General features: G+C 36.5%; 9 protein-coding genes across 9 annotated transcripts; 3 read left to right on the top strand and 6 right to left on the bottom strand.

Moving 5' to 3' along the window:
• Positions 1-35: 35 nt before the first annotated feature.
• FDP41_007988 (uncharacterized protein) lies at positions 36-647 on the bottom strand (the record flags this gene model as incomplete). The annotated part of the gene is made up of 2 exons (XM_044711792.1): positions 36-447; positions 541-647. 2 exons carry the CDS (start codon positions 645-647, stop codon positions 36-38), a joined length of 519 nt encoding a protein of 172 aa, XP_044568786.1.
• A 751-nt stretch (positions 648-1398) lies between these two features.
• Positions 1399-3138, top strand: FDP41_007987 (uncharacterized protein; the record flags this gene model as incomplete). Its single annotated transcript, XM_044711791.1, has 1 exon — positions 1399-3138. One exon carries the CDS (start codon positions 1399-1401, stop codon positions 3136-3138), a length of 1740 nt encoding a protein of 579 aa, XP_044568785.1.
• Positions 3139-3257: 119 nt separating this feature from the next.
• On the bottom strand, positions 3258-5735 carry FDP41_007986 (uncharacterized protein; the record flags this gene model as incomplete). The annotated part of the gene is made up of 2 exons (XM_044711790.1): positions 3258-5255; positions 5604-5735. 2 exons carry the CDS (start codon positions 5733-5735, stop codon positions 3258-3260), a joined length of 2130 nt encoding a protein of 709 aa, XP_044568784.1.
• A 641-nt stretch (positions 5736-6376) lies between these two features.
• FDP41_007985 (uncharacterized protein) lies at positions 6377-7264 on the top strand (the record flags this gene model as incomplete). The annotated part of the gene is made up of 1 exon (XM_044711789.1): positions 6377-7264. The coding sequence occupies one exon, from the start codon at positions 6377-6379 to the stop codon at positions 7262-7264; it is 888 nt and encodes a 295-aa protein (XP_044568783.1).
• Positions 7265-7524: 260 nt separating this feature from the next.
• On the bottom strand, positions 7525-8061 carry FDP41_007984 (uncharacterized protein; the record flags this gene model as incomplete). The annotated part of the gene is made up of 1 exon (XM_044711788.1): positions 7525-8061. The coding sequence occupies one exon, from the start codon at positions 8059-8061 to the stop codon at positions 7525-7527; it is 537 nt and encodes a 178-aa protein (XP_044568782.1).
• Positions 8062-8385: 324 nt separating this feature from the next.
• FDP41_007983 (uncharacterized protein) lies at positions 8386-9903 on the bottom strand (the record flags this gene model as incomplete). Its single annotated transcript, XM_044711787.1, has 1 exon — positions 8386-9903. The coding sequence occupies one exon, from the start codon at positions 9901-9903 to the stop codon at positions 8386-8388; it is 1518 nt and encodes a 505-aa protein (XP_044568781.1).
• A 263-nt stretch (positions 9904-10166) lies between these two features.
• On the top strand, positions 10167-13950 carry FDP41_007982 (uncharacterized protein; the record flags this gene model as incomplete). Its single annotated transcript, XM_044711786.1, has 5 exons — positions 10167-10985; positions 11049-11132; positions 11191-11383; positions 11538-12314; positions 12443-13950. The coding sequence occupies 5 exons, from the start codon at positions 10167-10169 to the stop codon at positions 13948-13950; spliced, it is 3381 nt and encodes a 1126-aa protein (XP_044568780.1).
• Positions 13951-16532: 2582 nt separating this feature from the next.
• On the bottom strand, positions 16533-17387 carry FDP41_007981 (uncharacterized protein; the record flags this gene model as incomplete). The annotated part of the gene is made up of 1 exon (XM_044711785.1): positions 16533-17387. The coding sequence occupies one exon, from the start codon at positions 17385-17387 to the stop codon at positions 16533-16535; it is 855 nt and encodes a 284-aa protein (XP_044568779.1).
• A 651-nt stretch (positions 17388-18038) lies between these two features.
• FDP41_007980 (uncharacterized protein) lies at positions 18039-21090 on the bottom strand (the record flags this gene model as incomplete). Its single annotated transcript, XM_044711784.1, has 3 exons — positions 18039-18460; positions 18526-19603; positions 19747-21090. The coding sequence occupies 3 exons, from the start codon at positions 21088-21090 to the stop codon at positions 18039-18041; spliced, it is 2844 nt and encodes a 947-aa protein (XP_044568778.1).
• Positions 21091-21095: the final 5 nt, after the last annotated feature.

The following is a 21095-nucleotide window of genomic DNA, read 5'->3' as shown; positions in this document are numbered from 1 at the left end:
TCTCCTTTCATCGCACATAATATCAATATTCATCATTAATCTATTTTGGCTTCATTGACTTTTACCGAAGGATTTTGTTCGCTTGCCTTCTTCGAAGAAGAGACATATCGAACCAAGAGGAGTGGCATTTCGAAAACCAACCAGTGATACAATACTGCATCGAAAATCCACATGATATAACAATCAATTCCTCCCACAAACTTGAATAAGGAATGTGGCCATTCTTGCAATGTTTCTTTCAAGACGTATGTGCAGAAATAACCAACAATGAATTCAGTGACATAACCAGCAGTAGCATTAATGATGAAACCCAACCAAAGATTAACTCTCCTAGGAATCAAGAAAAAGTAATAAATCGAGTAGAAGAGGATTGGCAATAGAGCCCATGCTTTGACAGAGTCAAAAGAAAAATGATGATACTGTGAAGTTGGATAGATCCATCGATACCTTTAATTATTTCGACATTCACACACATACAAATATGGATCACAAATTCAAAATGTTTTTCATGGTCATCAGGATGATTCCACAACAACTTACTCTCCAATACACAAAAGACATAATTTGTTTTGAACCAATTCCACGAACCAATAAATAAAGGGAATGTATGCCAATTGGCAGAGAATGGGGATGATGAGAGAAGACATTTTTTGAGAGAACTGGCACGTTTTGTGATTGTTGTGGGGTTCATTCACAGTTGTTGTTGTTAGACAAGTAACGTGTCAGACCAATTAATACATACGTCTCCAAACTGATCAAGAAGTGATAAGACATCAACAACAAGATGTAAAATAATTGGTTGACGGGATTCACCTGTCAAATCATGTGATTTTTGATAGATTTCACAAGTGGTGATAATGAGACAGCGAAAGAAGTATGTCTGACATAATTATGTAAATATTTTGTCCATTGTTGTCTGACCTTTTTGGTGGGAAACAATTTGGAGGGAATTGAACTGTTTATTAAAAATTTATTTATTCATTGATTATTAAATCAATATGTAACGGTTGGATGAATATGTTGTTTGTATTGATTGAGATGATTCGCTTTCTCTATCAACAAGATCTCATCAACAATATCGGGGATACTTCAACAATATCCTCAATGAAACTGGTTTGAATGCAAAACAACCTCGTTGGCACCATGCATTGAGCCAGTTTCATCATGCCGAGGATTGATGTTGAGAAAATATTTCAATCTGAAATTTTGACCTGCCAGTCCAGGTGAAATTTTGACCGGCTACTTCTGCTTGTAAGGTTAAGACACAGTGAGAGAAACTTTGAACTCGATTCTGTAAAAAGACATTCAGATTGAAATGGTTCGCTTGACTGTTCGTCTACTCGATCAACAAGAAGAATTCGAAAATTTTCGTTTTCAAATTTTCAAAAAATAAAAAAAATGCCAACCGCAAAACGCAAACAAATTAAATCATCATCGGAAGGAAATAAACGAAAGACCGCAACACCATCATCGGAAGATAAGCTCGAGATGAACGTGAGCAGTACTGCTTCACCAATAAAATCATCATCAGCAAGGGAGGATACGTATGTGTGTTTGGAGAAACCTTCCATCAGTGAGATTTTGTCCAATTTTTTGATGGTGAATTATGATCACTTGCAGGATGAAACAAAGAGACAAGCTACCAATGTATGCAAAGTGATTTTGAAGCATATTCAAGAACAAGGAGCTCCAGAGCCATCAGAATCTGAAGCGAAATATGTGGAAGTGTATAACAAATATATGAACTTGGAGAACAGGTCAATGTATAAAATTTATGATTTATTTGGGAGAAGCCTTTTAGAAAAACAATTCGATACCATTTGTGAAATTATTACTAAGGAATATTTATTTAAAGATTTCAACTCAGAAAGCTTAATTGAACTCTTGAAAAAAGAAATGGATGACTCCACGTCAATAATTTTTAGACCTGACTTTGACGATTTATATTGTGGAATTGATCAAACAGAAAAGTCTTCAAAAAGATCGAAAAAGGCAGGTAAAACTCCAGCCGCAATGAGAAGCAAAGATCAGGCACCAACCGCTTCAGAAATTATGTCTGATGAAAGAACATCAAAGGTTCTCATGACCACCATCTCTGATGAAATACTTGGCCCAGAATCTTCTCATTCATCACTCAAAAAAGAAACTGTTAGTTCAGATATTCTTCAGTTTGAAGTTGTCTACAATGATGGTAGCATTGAAAGCTTGGAGAAATTATTGGCTGCTAAAAACATATTTGGTAAGCAATTACCCAAAATGCCAAAAGACTACATTGCTAGATTGGTTTTCGATAGAAGCCACAGAGCAATACTTGGCTCCAAGGAGGGAAAAGTTGTCGGAGGTATCAGTTTTAGACCATTTTTTACACAAGGTTTTGCTGAAATTGCGTTTTGTGCTGTCACAGGAAATGAGCAAGTCAAGGGTTATGGTACAAGGCTCATGAACCATCTCAAAGACTATTGCCAATCCATTGGAGTATTTCGATTCTTGACCTATGCAGATAACTATGCCATTGGTTATTTCAAAAAGCAAGGTTTCACAAAAGACATTTCACTCGACGAGAAAAGATATAAGGGCTACATCAAGGATTATGATGGTGGTACTCTCATGGAATGTGTGATTAGAGCAGACATTAACTACTTGGATGTACCTTTAATGCTGAGAAAACAAATCGCAGCTGTAAATCAAAAGTTAGACACAATATGCAATTCTAACATCATTCATCCAGGTCTAACTGTATTCAAGAAGGGAGAAAAGATAACAAATCTTAGAGATATTCCTGGATTAGCTGAGAGCAATCACGTGATAGACCCAAAGGCCGCTCAACTTCAAAATATAATGCGAGACGTTTTGGAAAAGGTAAAGAAAAACGAATATTCTTGGCCATTTTTGGTTCCTGTCGATGCCAATGAAGTTCCAGATTACTATGAAGTCATTAAGAATCCAATGGATCTATCCTCTATTGAACAACGATTGAATAGTGGATATTACAGAACTAAGGACATTTTTGTGTCAGATTTTAGGCTCATGTTTGATAATTGTAGAACTTATAATGCAGAGACAACAGAATACTATGAATGTGCCAACAGACTGGAAGACTATTTCAAATCCTTACTGAAAGGAGCTCTTGGCAAGTAAATGTGATCTCGATGTAAATATCGAAGCAACAAAGAATCAAAATCTTCTGTTAAAACAAACCACGACGTTGCTAAAAAACGAGGACTTTTTTTTAGCGATTGTTCTTTACAAATAACAATTTAAAAACTGCTCGACTTGAATGAAAGTTGTAATTCCAACTCTCTGATGGTTCTCTCAAGACTCTCCTTTTCTCTCTTGACCTTATCAGTCTCAAATTCAGCCTTTGTGAGTTTCTCTTTCCATTGACGAATTTCATCACGCAATTGATTTTGTTGAATCTTCAACTCATTGCTGCGTTGTTCTTCAGCCTCAGCCTTCTTTTCAGCCTTTTGAACTTCACGATCAGCCTTCTTGACTTCCCTCTTCATGGAGCTCAATTCTTGTTGCAATTGTTCAATCTTGGCATTGGCAGCAGCAAGATCTTCTTCGACCTTTCTCTTTTGATTTTCAACATTGAGGACGTTTTGTCTCTCTTGTTCAAGCTTGTACTTCATATCAGTAATGTCCTTTCTAATTTGCTTCATACGATTGTCGATATTAGCTCGTTCATCAAGTTCAACCTTCAACTTTCTGGATTCTTGTTCCTTTTCCAACTCAACTTCCTTAATACGTAATTCGAGTCTGTGAACATGATCACGAGTATCCTCAAGTTCATGTTGCAATGAGTCGCGTTCAGCTTTAAGTTCCTTAATTTCTTGATTGAGCAACTTTCTATTTCTCTTTTCCTTTTCAAAGAAGTTCTTGAGTGATTGCAATTCAAGCTCACTGTTGGTACTAACAGTTTGAGCAGTCTTGAATTGAGAAGTGACAGTCGCTAATTGTCTCTTCAAATCAGAAACGTCACCTTCCAATCTGAGTTTATCCTCCAATTCACTATTCTTCTCAGTTTGAATCTTTTCAATAGTTCTTTGCAATTTTTGAATTTCCTTATTCAATTGCTTTTCACCTTGTTGTTGTTCTCTCAATTGTCTTTCCAAATCAGAAATTTGTTCTTGTAACTTTCTATTTTCACTGTACATGTTGGACTTTTCAATTTCAACCTTGTGACGAGCTTCATATTCCAAATCCTTTTCTTGTTTGGCAACCATTTTCACTTCTTCAATTTCTGAATGAGCACGTTTCAATTCATGCATGTACTTTTGAAGTTCATTTTCCAACTCCATTTCACGTCTCTTTAAACGTTCCTTATCCAATTGTTCTTGTCTCACATTTTCCTTAAGTTGTTCGATCTTGTCTCTCAATTCATTCAATCGCTCAGCATTGGCATAGGATGCAGCAGAAGACTTTTTCACAGTAGCATCTTCATCTTCAGAATCACTGTCATCGAAACTCCAATTTTTCTTGGAAGCCAAAAGATTGGTCTCAGATCCTGATCCATATTGTCCAGCAGATCCCATTGGAGTGCTACTTGTTGAAACTGGACTAGATGTAGTTTCTCTGTGACGGTGTGAAGTTGAAATTGCTGTTTCATCTTCATCATTTCTAGAAAGTGAAGTGACAACTTCCTTAATATCTTCAGTGTTTGTTTCAGAGAGTGATTGTTCTTCACCTCCTGCAGTTGCGGTCGTGGAAAGTTCAGGAGCTGTAGAATCGGACATTAAATTCACAACATCGGAGGAAGGAACAGCTGCTGTCACTTCCAAAACAACTTCATTGTTGGATGAAGAAGCAGCGTCAATATTTTGTTGCAATAATTGTTTGTCTTGTTCGGTCAATTCATTTTCTGTCACAGTTGGAAGAGTGACAGGTGGTTCTTCAATGGTTGCTTCGGTTGCCACTTCTACTGCTGGTTGTTCTTGTTGTGGAACATTCTCTGCTGTTGTTTCTGTACTTTCTACGGCTGGTTGTTCTTCTGATGCTCCTGCTTCAGTACCTGCTCCTTGTTGTGAAGTTTCACTCGATTGTCCTTCTTTGAAGAATTTATAGACAGCTGACAAATAAGTGACAATGGATCGTTCATCGGGTTTTTCTTCATTCACATCCTCTGGATCTAACAAACGTGGAATACCCAATTGTTCTGCTTGATCGAAAGCCCATTGAAGTCTCTCCATGCGACCAAAGTCTTCTTGGATGGTCTTGAAAGAAAGTCCCATGTTTTGTAAGAGTTCTGGACGTTGCTATTGGTGTGTGAGTGTGTGTGAGTGTGAAATGGTAAAAATTGTGAAATGTCCATGGTTGTGTTTGTCAAAATTTGTTGTCGAATAGAGTAGTAGTGAAAAGAAGAATGTGAAAAAGTGATTTTCCACGACGATAATCATCATTATGTTTTTTACAATAATAATTATTCACATTTCATGTGTATAAAGTTTGTAAACAAAATTTCACACCGAAAAGTTAAATACATCATCATTGAATAGGGTCATCCACAAGTGATAATTTCAAAACCAAATGAACATATGATTCATCATACAATAATAATGGGTTATTATCATGGTCATCATTATTCGATGACATTTTAAACTTACACTATCAATGATGGCAGCAAATGCCAAACCATCAGCAAAGGAAGTGGTAAAGTTCTTAATTTCAATACCACGATCTTGGGTAACTTTTTGGCACCATTGAAGAATGGCTCCCTTTCCACGCTTTGTTGACATTTTGATGATGAGGAGAGTGTGGTTGAAGTGGTTGAATTTTTTTTTGATTTTTGACGGCTCGACATTTTTGACAAGTGAAAGGCAACAACACGAGTTGATGATGGGTGCTGAACAATTTGGTGATTGGCAGTCGTGCATGTTGGTCAACACTGATTTCTAAGGTTTGTTGTGGCACTTTAAGGATAAGAACACTCTTGTCATTCTAAGGAATATTATCCAACAAATCAAACACATTGTTGTTTCAAACGAAAGAAGAAGAAACACCAAAATATGATCGATCATGGAACAGAGTTGCTCTATTTGTGTTTCAACAGATTGGAACATTGTTACAACCATTAATGATGAAACTACATTCTTGGATGAAAGTAATTGTTCTTTCCAAAGCAAACGCAAAACACGTGTCGAACTAATTTTCACAAGTTCCGAAAAACTGCATTTTCTAAAAACACACACTTCTCTCAACTGCATGCGACATGATTATATGTAACCTTGTTTGACCAAATATAATACAATATATTTATGAAATCTCCAAGTTTTCCAACTACTTATTGAAAAAATCGAATTAATTGCATCATCATCAACATATTTGAAACAATCATTACAACAAATAACAACAATTATTACAACAACAACAAATCATAATGATGGACGTTTTACAACATCCCGATCTATTACTACACATCTTTAAGAACTTGACACATGTGGATTTGTGTCATTCCGTCTCTCGAGTGAATCGTTTGTGGTATCAAGTCTCCATTCGGAATGAATTGTGGAGATTTTTATGTTTTCATGTCTATTCGAAACATCATGGACAATTCAAAGAAGAATCATTGGAGGAAGTGATCAATGATGATCATGATCATGGTCCACCAAATTCAACACCAATAATGGAACAAGAAGGTGTGAATTTGAAATCCAATCCCGACGAATTTCTCAATCGAAATATTGTGCGGTTGGAATTGGAGGAATTGTACTACAAGAACAAATTCTTTGAAAAGGCCTATTCCAACAAATTTCGGATCGTGTTGAGATATCCTCGGGAAGATCTCAAGTTGTTTGGTGCTTACTATAATCCTGTTCAAGCCAGTGAAATTAAGTTTTCCAATGATGTGAAACATTTATTGAAATTTGTTCCCATCCTTCGAAAGGAAAAGAAGAAGCAACAACAGTCAACATCAAAGAATGATCGTAACAGCAGTAGTAGTAGTAATGGTGGAGGAAAGAAGAAACAAAAGAAGGCAATGAAGTTTGAATTGATTGAAAATCCAAATCAGGAAGAGCTGTTGGAACTCTTTGAATTTCCTGGTTTAATAACATGTAGTGAGATGAATCGTGTGTATTGTGTGTTGAATGCATGTTTGGTCACGAAGGACAAGAATTTCAAGCGAAATACGTACGATATTGTAAAGAAGTATATTGTAAAGAGATCTTTGCCAAAGATTCCCATGTCACAGAGATGGGAGTATGTCATGAATGAACAATTTTCATCCTATCGCCACTCCACCCCAATAAAGATGATCCTTAATTAGCATAATATTATGACGACCCTTAATTAAGACAATTCTATATTTGTATGGAGATGATGAATTAAAAAATCCAAAGCATCACTCTTTTTCAATAAAATCAACACTGAATCGACAGATATCAAGAGCTCTATAGTTTATTACTGATGAAGGAAATGGGTGAGTTTGTACAAGAAGGATAAATTATGAAAACTTAGAAACCTAGAGGGGAAATATTAAGGAAAACCTAGAGGAAGACTGGTCTCAGATAATTGCAGGGAAATCCATCATGGATGCTGTCCTTGATCACATACTTGTCCTCCAGGATTCTCGTCTTCTTCAAACACCAAGACTCGGCAGGGATTTCTCTTATTTATGGTCGTCGAAGGATGTCGCATCTGTGAAGTAAGGGATCCGAGTGGTATCGTAATATTATGTGTTTTCATTCGCTTGGGAGCAACTACATCAGGATAGGGTCGATAAAACTCGTTCGCATTGGTCGCCCTTAAGGAGAGCTTTTTGGAAGGAAGCGGAGACAACCCCGCGAAGGAGGTTCTCGGTGTGGAGGTGGTATTCACTTCAAAGGGAGTTGTTGTTGTTGTTGTCGACAGTTGGTTCGCGTTCTTTAAAAAGACTGACCAAGAATCGGCGGCAGCTGTCATGGTATGGCAAGTGATTTCTGGTGGATTTGATGGTGAGCGACTGGGCGAGGATGTGATGGCTTGTTCAGCGAGCGATGTTGTCGTTGTTGTTGTTGTCGTCGTTGTCGTTGTGGTAGTAGTGATAGTCGATGATTGTTGAGATGCTTCTGCTTGGATCATCATGCTCTGAGGTAGTATTGAGGCTGGTGCTTAATGCGCATAAAATTGGCGCCAAACAACAAGTAAGATTCCAAAGGGGTAAGGTGGACTCTTTTTTTTTGTTGCGATGAATTGAACGTTGAAAAACGAACAAGGAAACGAAAACTGCTTGTTTTGAACCTGTAACAGAGTGATGAACATTCACCTGAGGCTTTAATGGGTAGGCTTTCACTTTTTCAAAACAACGATCATTCACAGATTCGTTGTGGTAGGGGAGGAAAAATTTTCGTTCCGTTCTTTCCGCGCGTGTGCCAAGGTGTTCTTGCAAGAGTAGTGGTCATTGTTATATTATTTGGTCGTTAAGGTGCCAATCTCCTTATTAAATATATCGAAAAAGGAGTCAATTTCACACTTTTGAATCCCAATCGCACACGCCAAGGTTATGTAGTGATGAGGGTATTCATTGGTATGAGCACCATAACCCACAAAATCAATACCAACCACAGTCTTTGTTGTGTCTTTGAGAACGACCCTCGGTCCTGTACAATTCCGATAGAAAAGTCTACCACCCAACCTCAGTGCTTGTTCCTTACTCAAGTGAAGAGAAAGTGCAAATGAGATTTGATTTCGTGAGTTGGATCCTGTGATGAGTTGTTGAGAGGGAGCAGTGGTATTGACAGTCAGTGACTGTTTGGTATGAACATGAATGGCACTAGATTGGGAATTTTCCGATAAGGATGAGTGGATGGCATTCGAATTTTCGCTCGGTGTTGTCTCTTCAGTTTTGAACTTGCTAATGAAATATTGGAATAGTTCCTCCCTCTCTGAGAGAAGCTCCTTCCATCTGCGTTCTCCCATCGAGAGCAGAGTCATAAATAAATCCAATATGGGTGACATGTTTGCCCTACCGGCATAGAGTTTTGAGACCTTATCCACAAATTCCTCACATTCACCTCCACTTGCAACAACAGCACCTCCCACAGGTACCATAAAATTCTTGTCAGTGCTTTGAACAAAACATGTAATGGTAGATTTTGAACTTGCAATTGTCTTGTTAATATTCTCCATAATGATTTTGGATTGAACGCCATAGGCATTGTTAACAATGTGGCCAATTTGATATTTGTGACAGATTTTTCCAATTTCAAAAACATTATCAGGAACACGTGGTGCAAAGCAACTCGTCGTCGAGAGGACACATAGAATATTTTCTACTCCAACTTCTTGAATCTTCTTCTCAATTGCTGGAATATCGGCTTCAATAGATCCATCTTCGTTAACAATATTTTCAATGACGAGAGGAACCAGTCCAGCAGTGTCAATCGATTTTAGAACTGATTGTTGATCAATTCTTGGCCAAATGACAAACTTCTTGTTAGGTTGTTTGATATCATTTGCTAGTGTCCTAAGACACAAACTCAAAGTCATTCCAGTACACATAGGCACAACAATGGACTTTTTGGCATTTCTACATCCAGCAATTTGCAACGCGTGATTGACTAAATAATTTGTCAATTGCAAAATCATGCTTGATCCTGCTGCCTTTGGTTGATTGGAAGTCAATTCTCCTGATCTTCCAATTCCATGGCTCAAATGAAAATGTCTCTTCATCACTAAATTGCTGAATACACGTCCTTCTCTCTCTCCAATTCCGGTATGATTTTCATAATTATTTGTATCCATTGAAGCAAAAAGAGAAAGCAATGCTTCAATTTGTTGATCGGAATAGCCTTCCTTTGGAAGCAAACGCTGAGATAATAACGTTTTAAACATCTTTTGTTGTTTGTTCAGAGCCTGCAAAGCTTGTTTAGCATGATTGGCTTGAATGAGTTGGCTAGCCAATTCTCCAAATTCTTCAAAATTCATCTTCTTCAATGTGAGAATGAATAATTCCGAGGTTGGTGATCTTACTGATGGCACTCTTCTATTTTTTTTAATAATTTTTTCGAAACACTTTTTAAAAACCAAGCTTATCAAAGTTCAACAATTTGATAAATTTGCTGAACCAAAGACTCCTTGTTCCGATATCTTCGGTCTTCTCATGTACATTCCAAATGGAACTGCACGAGTGAGTCAATGACGCAAACAAGCTCTTCCGTTCCTAATGCCAACAACTGATCAGAATAAAAATGCCCACAAAACATTCTTCGGCTGTCGTCAAGTCAACTTCTTCGCTTCAGCAGCTTCCGAACAACAACATCAACGGTCATCCGAATGTAAATAATAGCAAAAATTCATCATCAGCAACAACACAAAATAAATCCATCAAGACAAAGAAATCTAAAAATTCAACTATAGCATCACCACAACAATTTTCTACTCCGCAGACGAAAAATTGCGTGGAGTCGTCATCAAATTCTTCCGCGATGGGAGCTGATCAAGATAATTCATTGTCGAAATCTTTGTCATCATCGCCGACAGCAATAAATCATCATGAAGATGTCCCGAGCGAATATTTGCATGGTTCGGAAGGCATTGATAGTGTTTCCTTGATAAATGCAAATATTCAAATTGAGCAACGCAAAAAATTTGCTCTTAAAAAGATAATTGCTGGATACACGAAAGGAATAACTTTTCTTTATCATCAAAAGTTTGAAATTGCAATAGGCTGTTTCACAACATCTCTCGGACTGAAACAAAACTTATATTTCACAATTTCAAAGGATGAAGATGATGAAGAAAATTCTCGGAATGATGACACACAATGTCAGCAATCTCAAGAAACTCCATTCTTACTCGAATCTACTCTATTCGATGATGACCAACACCGACAAGACCTTCATTCATCTCTCAACATTCCAGAATTACTTTGCTCTTCATTACCTCTTTCTCCTTGTACCTTTACTTTGTATATTTTGAGAGCCATTGCATTCATTGGTCATCATGTTTACTCTAAAGCAGTTGTAGATTGTGACTCAGTGCTGAGACAGAATTCTTCTTACCATTCGGTAAGTGAATATATTCATCTTTACGATTTATTCATTTTTTCGACAACATTTACATAAATTCAGGCATATATTATCAAAGGACATGCACTGATATGTATGAGAAAATATAAGGAAGCCTATATGAATTTTACTGCACTTCTCGAACAAGTAAGTTACATCAACCATCAATTAACATATTATTCACGCACAACATTGAAACCATTAGAGCAATATGGAAAGAACCAAATCATCACACAAATGTGATATCGATTTTGAGTTGCTGTATGAACGAAAGGAAGATGTATTTGATAGTTTACGAACGCTTCATGGGCTTTCTTATCATATTTACGAAATGTCCAAGAAACAAAACAAAAATAAGAACGACTTGGATGTTTTAGATCAATCAGTTATTAACATTTGTAAATACTGTGATTATTATGAAAAATCGATCGTTGAACATGAACGAAAAAAGTGTGCAGAAAACTTTTCAAAGAAAAAAAGAAGTATCAGAAGAATCCGCGGATGATACACTTTTCATGGGTGACGAAAATGATTTTGGACTCAATATTTTAGATATTTATTGTTTAGCATCATCTCCCACTGATATTAATTGCCGAAGTATGGGCGCAGTGCTGCTAGTAGATTACATTGCAAGTGCTGTCAATGATTACAACCATGTAATGTTTGAATATTTTGAGAAAATTGATCTCAAAAATAAGAAGGAGAACAAGAGCGTTCTCGAAGAAATATTTGAAGAAGAGGAAGAACGGTCACTCATACTCAACGGTATAGACAGTATTTTAGATTCTCTGTGTTTATGGGACGACCAAGAACTAAAATTATTTTCCACAAGAGCTGTGACTGATCTATGCAATGTTGACAATGATTGTTCGATACGAAGGAGAATTGTACAGTATGAGGATGGAGATGCATTACGACAAATTATTCAGCAACTTTCTCTGATCGATTATATAATCCCTGATATGGGAGAAAATGACACACAACTTTGTGAATTGTTGGAAGCTTCTGTTTGTGCTCTGGCAGCAATTGCTAGAGGAGGAACTTCTGATTTAAGTAGAACCATTTATGAGATGAACGGTCTTATTGCCCTTTCTCCAATTTTACTTCAAGTTTCGAAATCTTTGGCCACCCAAAGACCTCCTATCATTAAGGCCGTTTTTATTGCACAATGTTATGCATACTTGTCCGTAGAAAATTTTGACATTAAGGAAGCAATAGTATCTGACGAGAAAGTTCTTCTTGCTCTTTACAAGCTCTCATTACAGAATATCGATATGGAAGCTAAAAATTTTGCTATTATCACTGTGGGAAATAGTTGTCAAAATCCAGGTATGTTGTGTTCTTTATTTGTAGATGGATATTTTTAACACGGTACTTGCAAAATTTTTCGATGGCTATTACGACTGATTGTGGCCAATATCATGTTGTCTCTATTCGTTCCCTACACACAACAACAGAATGCTGGGGAAAACCACTATTATTGAAACAAATTTCCGAGCAAGTCAACAATACACTCATTTCGAAAGGTTATTTAGAACTTTTGGTGGAGATTATTAAGAAAAAGCCGTCCGCTACGACCACTTCAACAGCAGCAGGAAACTCAAAGAAAAAATCATCCAACATTGATGCTTCGTTGATCGAACTTCAATACAACGCTATTAACACAATGACAGGACTTTTAGGATTTGAAAGTGGCAGAAAAAGGTTCAAGAAAAATCATGGAGAAGAAATTCTCACAAATATCATTCTTGAATCCAAGTTTGAAGCCCTTCGAGAAGTCAGCAGCAAAGCCAGAACCTTCTACATTACTCTCAATGATTACGGAGATAATATTTCTGAATATGTGTTCACCAAGTTTAAATTCTTTAATTATTCCAGAAATCCGGAACTAGAATCTTCCTCGACGCCATACCAATCTCTTGTGGATTCTTCAAATACTAACAACAATATAGCTACTCCGTCACGATCTATTACCGATCAAAGCCATAACAATGGTAGAAATGACAATGCTATTACTCCAACTAGTAGTGCCCAACAAAATAATACTGTCCCTACCAGCAGAGAAGAAATTATCAAAGAAGAAACATTGAGATTTTTGGAAATGAAACGAAAGGGAGAACTACCAAATGATTTCAATGAAGATTTTTACTCCAAACTTATGAATGGTATATTGGGTATTGGAGTGGTGGGTATGGGACCCATGTCGTCATCGAATCAACAAGATCACACAAGTAACGCAAATCAAAGCAACAAGCCCTCTAAAAGTACCTTAAAGAATGTGACACTATCATCCTCTTCTGCTGGTACTGAAGAAAAGAAGCCACCAAAAAGTGCAACTGCCAATCCCATAACGAATGCTCCCACCAAAAAGACACCATCTCATTCACATGAAAAATCACCACTTATTTCAAAAGATAATATTGATGATATTGCAGACTTGATTTCATCTTCACCGGATAAAAACAAAAAGAAAAAGAAGAAACAACAGCCATCCAACAAGAAAAAGAAACAAGAGACCACAAAGAAAATAACAGAGCAACAACAGCCAAAAAAGACCTCCTCAGAATCTACCAATAAGTTGCCAATCACGACCTCACCATCGACAGTTCAAACGAAAAATGTGGAATCTAGGAAAATATTACAGCCATCGCCTCATCCTTCTCAAAAAGTTATTGAATTATCAGACGATGAAGAGAGTACTGAAGAAGAAGAAGAAGGAGACGAAGTTTCAAAATCAGAGAAAGGTCTGAAAAACGATATATCTGCTTCTACGACTTTTGCCACCTCCTCAATGGCTTCAAACAAAGAGTTGCGAGGAAATTCACCTTCTCTGCATTCTGTGATCGCAATGGGTGAAGATGACACCACAACCGTTTCCTACGAAAATTTAACACCTGAGGAAATTTTTATGTTGGAGTTTGAAAAGGGAATGGATAAGTTAATCAAGGAATTGTGGTACACATAGGTCAAGAGACAGTACACGAAAAGTATGGCATGACAGTAGTACAAAGGAATGAAAATAATCACGAATATTGCAGCATGTAGAAACATACGTAAATATTGATAATTTATTTTGTGGATTTGTGTAGAATTGTACAATGTTGAAATTGAAGAATATGTCTTTTTGCCAAAGTATCAGCATATCTACAAACGAATAATGAATCATTGTGAAAGTGGCTTAATGACAATCTCAGTCACAACGTGATCCCTTGTCTTACATAGCTGCATGTTAATCCAATTCATCATTCCAGCAACCAAATTGTCACTGGAAAGACATGACATTTCATTTCCTCTCTTGTACTCCAATGAATAATTCAAAGGGAAATTAATACCGCATTTGACTATCAACTCTTGCTTGAATTGATGGAGCGTTGTGATCTTTCTGATGTCCTCTTTATCAAACGTTGGATGGTATGTGTGTTCTTGGAAGATACCTTGATAAACAAGACATCATCGCTGCTGTCATCATCATCTTCAATGACAATTGGTGCTAGGACAGAATTACCCTCTCTTCCATCTTCAGTCTTCTCATCCTCTTCCATATGATCATTGTTAACACCAGTCATTGGGTTTGCAGTTGTATGATTCTCCAAGGTTGGAAGAACCATACGATCATTCACAGTATTGTTGGCATTTACACTATTTTGGACCGTTGGAAGAAATATTTTCGATTGATCACATGAGCATGAACACAATACTCTCGGCGAGAGGCAACACAATATGGGCAGATGCGAACACGACATTTACCTTTTGTATTTGGTTGTTGTTGTGGATATGATGAAGAAGGAGGAGTTTGCACAATGAAAATCATTGGTGGTTTCCACCAACAACTGCTTGAGATGGACGATAGTGGTGTTGTTGTTGTTGAGAGGAGGAAGGATGAAAAAAACGACGAAGTCGAGAAGAAGCTTCTTTGGGCATGACACAGTGGTGATCCAAGTTTGGCAATAATTATGATTCGGCAACCTTGCTCAACCTTGCTCGGTGTTTTAAGGACCAAGTGTTTTTCAAGCGATAAAGACGATGAATTTTTTTGAAAGGTTCTTGTTGTTGTTGGTGGTTGTCAGACAGCGACTCAGAGTTTTCATGCTTGGACTAGAAACCGACGAACAAATTTTTTTGCTACTGGGAATTGCAAAGGTCGATGTGAGTCATGAAAGGCCACCGATAGGTTCATTGCCAGGTGAGAGAAATAGGAGTTGGTAGATTGATGCTAAGATGTTTGGTGTATCCTATGTGCGTGTAGTAGAATAAACTCAGATTTCTCGAATCGATTTTAATCGTTGGATTACTCAAATGCTCATTTTTTTTTATCTTAATTCAATCTTAATTTGTTGAAATTAAAAAAAATGCCTCAACAAATTAATGCTCTAAAGGATTTCACTGTTTCTGATGTGGATGTCCAGTTGAAGCAACAACAAAATCGTGATTTTGATGATGATTTTCCAAGTACAACATCGACAAACATCATTTCAACAAATGAAAAAGAGGATCCCACTTTCATCCGTCATCAAACGAATTTGGTGGTTTCGACTCATCATTTGCTGAGGAAAACAATTTAAGTTTTGAAAATGAAAAGCCAAAACAACATTCAGAACATGCATTACCTCCCAAAGAGAGTGACGTAATTGGATCATGCTTCTCCAACAAAACTAATAATGAAGCAACTACTAATTTTAAATTTCCCTAATTGGATATAGAAAATGGAAATCGGTGAACGTTTAAAGAAAGCAGTTTCACAAGGATTTTATTTGTTTTGCAAGTTGTATCTATCATCCAAGACAGGAATGTCCAAAGAACAGGCTACAAAAATACTGCTCTTTCTTCATGAACTCTTGTTGCCAGATAATCGATCCTCAATGTTTCGAAGACGTAAACAATAAGAATCTTTTGGTTAATTTAAAGGAACAAATGGGTTTGTGGTCTCTCCAAACCTTGATAAAGGTCCGGTGTTTGTGGGATTTTCTGCATATTTTGTCAATTGACTTTATTCAAGCTCAACCAAACTCTTTAATTGTTTACAATCGAAACATTCATGCCCTTCACTAAGTTTAGAACATATCAATGTTGGCGGAAGTATCTTCATTGGAAGATTTCGTGTCTTGCTTTGTCTGCCATACAGAGGAGCATGTTATTTTAAATCCAGCTCACTATAGTCTTGAATATTTCTTATTAAAATAATTTGTTTGTTTTGTTGTTTCTACTCTTTCTTTTTTGTAATACCACTTCTGTTTTTATGGAACACCAAATTTTGTGTTTTGGGGTTATGCATTGAATATTTGTGTACAAATAAATGGAACAACCTGGCAATGAGAATCAAAACAGACCACCAGCCAATATACTTTACAAACTAATTTGTAATTTTATAAATTTATTATAATTTCGATGGGCTTCTCGATAGGCTTATGTATTAAAGAATGAACAAGAATAAATGAGTTCAATGATCAAATTCAACAACAATCACAATAAGGGAATAATAACCTTAAAAGTTTTACCTCAATAACATATGAAAAATAACCACTCTCTTTGGAAAATGGTATAAGTTAATCACTTATGAGTAGATGTTTGATTGGTGTTCAATACAGGTAAAGAAGGTACAATGACATTCATTTCAATCTCAGGTTCAAAATCTTTCTTCTTCTGAAATTGCAATTTAATCCAATTGACCATACTTCGAACTAAATGATCATTCGTCAGACAAGACAGTTCATTGTCTCTCATGTACTTTAATTCAAAACAATCCACATTCTTAAATGCGCATTCATGGATTATTGTTTTCTTCAAAACATCCAAAGATGTCAAAGTTGTCACATTCAATTCTGGATGAAATAACAAACGACAATGATTGGGATAATTCATCCGAAATTTGATAGAAACTTTGAATGGGAGTTTAAATGGTTCAATAAACGTTCTTTCCATTCTTTCTTGTACCACCTGCTTGATAAATATCACATCATCATCATCGTCATCCAAAATCACCTCTACTTCCTGACCATTCACGACAGGCTGGGCTGTTTGAGTTTCTTGTGAAACTTGAGCTGTGGAACGACCTTCTACAACAAGTTCATTCCTTTCCTGATCATTCACTTTTTTCATTGGATCCTCATGTCCAGAACGATCAGCATGTTCAGAACTTCGTGATAAAGATGATGAAATGGATCTCAGTGGTGAGGTTAAAGGTACTTGTCCTGTTGATTGACATGATATCAATAGTTGGTGAGTGTAAGCGTTGGTATGTTGTGCATTCCTTTCAGAAGTCGAACGTTTCTGTGGTGCAGAACGACAGACCGTTCGACAACCATGAAAACGATGAATTGTTTTCTTCGAGTACAAAGGATGTGAAGGTTTCATAGGTCGACCAAAATGATCTCGAATCACCATGGAAAACGATGATTGATGCATGACAGATACCATCTTTTGCCATGGTTGGTCTTCTCCTGCTCGTGATCTCTCGATATCCTCTTCAGAATGCTCGAAAGCAAGTTAAAGTCTTTCAAATTCTGAGTTTAGAAATGGACAAAACTCGTCATTAAATTCTTCCCAGTCCAACTCGGTCAAACATCTTAAACCTTCTCGAATATTCGAAAACACTGGATACGGTTCGTCGTCATATTCAAGGTATTTACAAATGTCTACTGAATGAGGACAGCAAGGAAGATCTCTCGCAAAGCAACATGGACATTTGGAGGTTTTTTTGGGTCGACCGTGTGCTGGCATGTGTGATGATTCAATATAATACTGTTTGTTCAATTAATTGGTTTGATGATGATGATCAATGATGATCAGTAGTGTGATGACAGAATGAGAGGAGGAGGAGACAATTTTTTGTGTGTTTCAAACTTGTGACAACACTCCTCCATGAGACCAAAAAATTGAAAGGTTGCGTTTGGGTGAAACAAAATTTTTTGCGCCTTTCAATTCGAGAATGCAAGCTTGAGAAGACCAAGAAAACGAATTATCATAAAAACTTGACTGCAAGTCAACAAGAAACTCAAGAAATGCAATGGGTGTGATTGCGTCTGGTAGCTTGATTGTTGTGTATATTGTGTGTTGTCATCGATTCGTCATTCGTATTTCAAACTCTTTGGTTGTGTACAAGGAATAGCATGCGTCTATGAATGCTTTATATCCAATGACGATCATTGCCATAATTGCAAGAAATGTTGACCAAAACAGCCAGCATGAAAAAAAATGTTCATAATTCATATTTTCTTTGAGATACTTATGCATCAGGAAATCATTTAACTTTGAGCATGCACAAATGAGTGCTATCAAGCAAATGTTCTTTAAAAAAATGGGAATTATTGTTGGAATAAGTGTGAGCTTGATTTTTCGACAAGATGGAATACAAGTCACCTCCATAGCTGCTATGGAATCAATAGAAGCAGGTGACAAATGCAAAAGATAAACACGCAATCGATAGAATATATCTTTTCGAGTAGTGATGCATTTCAATGTGCTCTTTTGGTGCAGTGCTGTATTAGTGCGATAATGCAAAATGGTGTGAGGGAAAAGTAATACAAAGCATATTATCACCTACCTGGAAACCAAAAAATTTGCAACATGATTTCTCTTTCAATCGGCCTGTTATAATTGTTGATATTTCTTGCGAACGAAATAAAATGTAACATTAATTCTTCCGCTACTTCCATAATCTCCCTCTTATCTTTGGTACACTCAATTGTATTTGTAAATTGTGGGAAAATTTCCAAAATTACTGATCGAATGTGCGGATCAGATCTTGGTAACCTTAAGTTCGTTTTTGAGAGATAAATATGTCCTCGAATTTTCACACACTTGTTCGCATATTTTAACAACTTATTCATCAACTGCTGTTGACTGTCGTTTATCAGCTCAAATAAGTTAAAAATACTGAGTACGTTTGTGTTAAATGGTTCATCTTTGATAATGTTAAAGCTAATCTCCATGGTGGGTGCATGTGATGTTTCCGAAGTGGCTATTAACGGGCTTTTCCATGTTCGTCTACTCTGAGTTGCATCTTCGCTTAATAAAAAAACATAGCCAAATCGGCACGAAAATTCATGAAGAAAATGTAGTTCTTGATAGCTCCATTGTGAATTTTTGAACGTCTCCTCAACAAGATGAAATTGCTTTTTTCGTTGCTCATCCGTTGTATTCATAAATGAATAACTTTCAAGATGTAATTTCTGAATAAATACTGTTTTTGACAATTCAAGAGACATTCTCAACACTTTGCAAATAGTTTCGATATTATTACAATCATCAGATACATGTGGATTATTCATTACAAATTTTTTACAAATTGTTTCCATGATGATATAAATTATTTGAATTATTGACAATGGAGTGGATAACCCGAATTTGTGTTCATGATTATACAATTTTTTACAAAGTCTTTCCATCAATATTTCATCGAAAAGTGTATTGCAATTTCGTATAGATGCTTTTGAGATTACCCTATTTTCATCATCATGCTGCTCCATCTGATCCTCTCTTGTCCCTAACACGGACATGGACGATCCAAAAACTCCTTCCCATATATTCCGCATGGAAATATGAAATAAAAAATAGGAAGGTAAATACGAGATGATTTCCATGATCATATCGTGAGGTAAAACGGAGAGCTTGACCTTTAACTGAAGTTGGCGCATTTTTTTTATTGTTGGGTGGATCTACTACGACTACTTTTTGGAGAATTTCCATCATTTTGTGTTTTTTGCTACCAATTCTTGGAATTCATCTGGAGAAGAAAAGCAAATGACAATATGATAACACATACCATCAATTCCATTCTTTTCATCAAGGTTTGCTGACGGTTCACTTTTTTGACAACTTCTTCCACTACTTTAAGAAATACTTGATCCAATTCAAAATCAGTACATGTGCTCATTGGATCATTCATTAATGAAGGTATTTCAATGGCTTCTCGTTTCACAACTTCTTCCTCTCGATCATCACGCTTGATTCCAAATGGAAGGGCAATCACACAAGGTTTTGATTGTTTTTGAAAAGCTTCAAGTATTCGTTTTGTAAAATATTGATATCGATAGACTTTTGGATAAAACACAATGACATCAACCATCGAAATGACCTGCCCAATCTCTGTGTCATTATCTGATCCCAATTCATAACCAATGAATTTCACACAAGAAGATACAAATTGTTGAATACTGTCAAAAGCGTTCCAAGAAAGGCGATATAGAAGGTTTCTTTTGTTTAGGTGCTCGTTCGTGATGCTGTCAATCAATGAATAAAATCTATTCACAAAAAGACCTTCTGAATCATTTCCTGTAAGTATTCCAATCTTCAATAGGTTTTCCTTCAGACAGTTATACACAGATTCAGACACCATGTCACATGTCATAAATCTTAATTGTCCTTCGTCCATCACAACTTTAGTATCAGCATCCCAAATGATGTACCTTAAAAACTCACAGGAATGCCACTGTTTTTTAAGAGACATCGACAGCTCAAAACACTTATTTTCATGAGCATTCACATGATAATTGACCGAAAAAGCATGAAACATTTCATTCTCAAAAAATGTCAAACTTAAAGTTCTGGTTCTTTCGCTTTTCAAAAGTATCTGAAATACAGCTTTCTCTCTATCGCACATTGGCAATTTAATGCGAAACTTGCTTTTAACTTCTTGTCTCTCAAACAAATTTTGAGTCGTTCCAAAACAGACGGCCTCTAAAATGTTACTTGTTGTTTGCAAATCGTTTTTCAAAGAGAAGGCAGTAAAATAATTAACTTCAGAACATGTCTTCCAGAGACGAGTGCCAGGTCGAAGAAAGAGACCATAAATCTCTGATTTTTCTCGATATTGCTGCAAAACACGTAAACCTTCGAGAATTTCCTCATCTCTTGCCTCATCTTCTTGATCATTCTTTTCATCAATGAACACCAACACACAATGATGATTTCCATGAAAACTGTTTGTGACTTGTTCACAGACTTGAGCAGGTGTAAAATAAGAGGGATTTGTATTGGATAAGAAAGAAGGGGAATATAATACATCATCAAAATAATAATTATCACAACATCGAATGCCTTCCGCTAAATAGTTCGAAGCGATAGTTATTTCCGATAATTTGGGGAGGTTTTTAGTGTTCATCCTCATGGTAT

This window comes from Naegleria fowleri (assembly GCF_008403515.1).
Source record: "Naegleria fowleri strain ATCC 30894 chromosome Unknown tig4, whole genome shotgun sequence".
Lineage (NCBI taxonomy): Eukaryota > Heterolobosea > Eutetramitea > Acrasida > Naegleriidae > Naegleria > Naegleria fowleri.
Note: the sequence above shows the minus strand (reverse complement) of the source record. Positions and strands in the feature narration are given on the sequence as shown.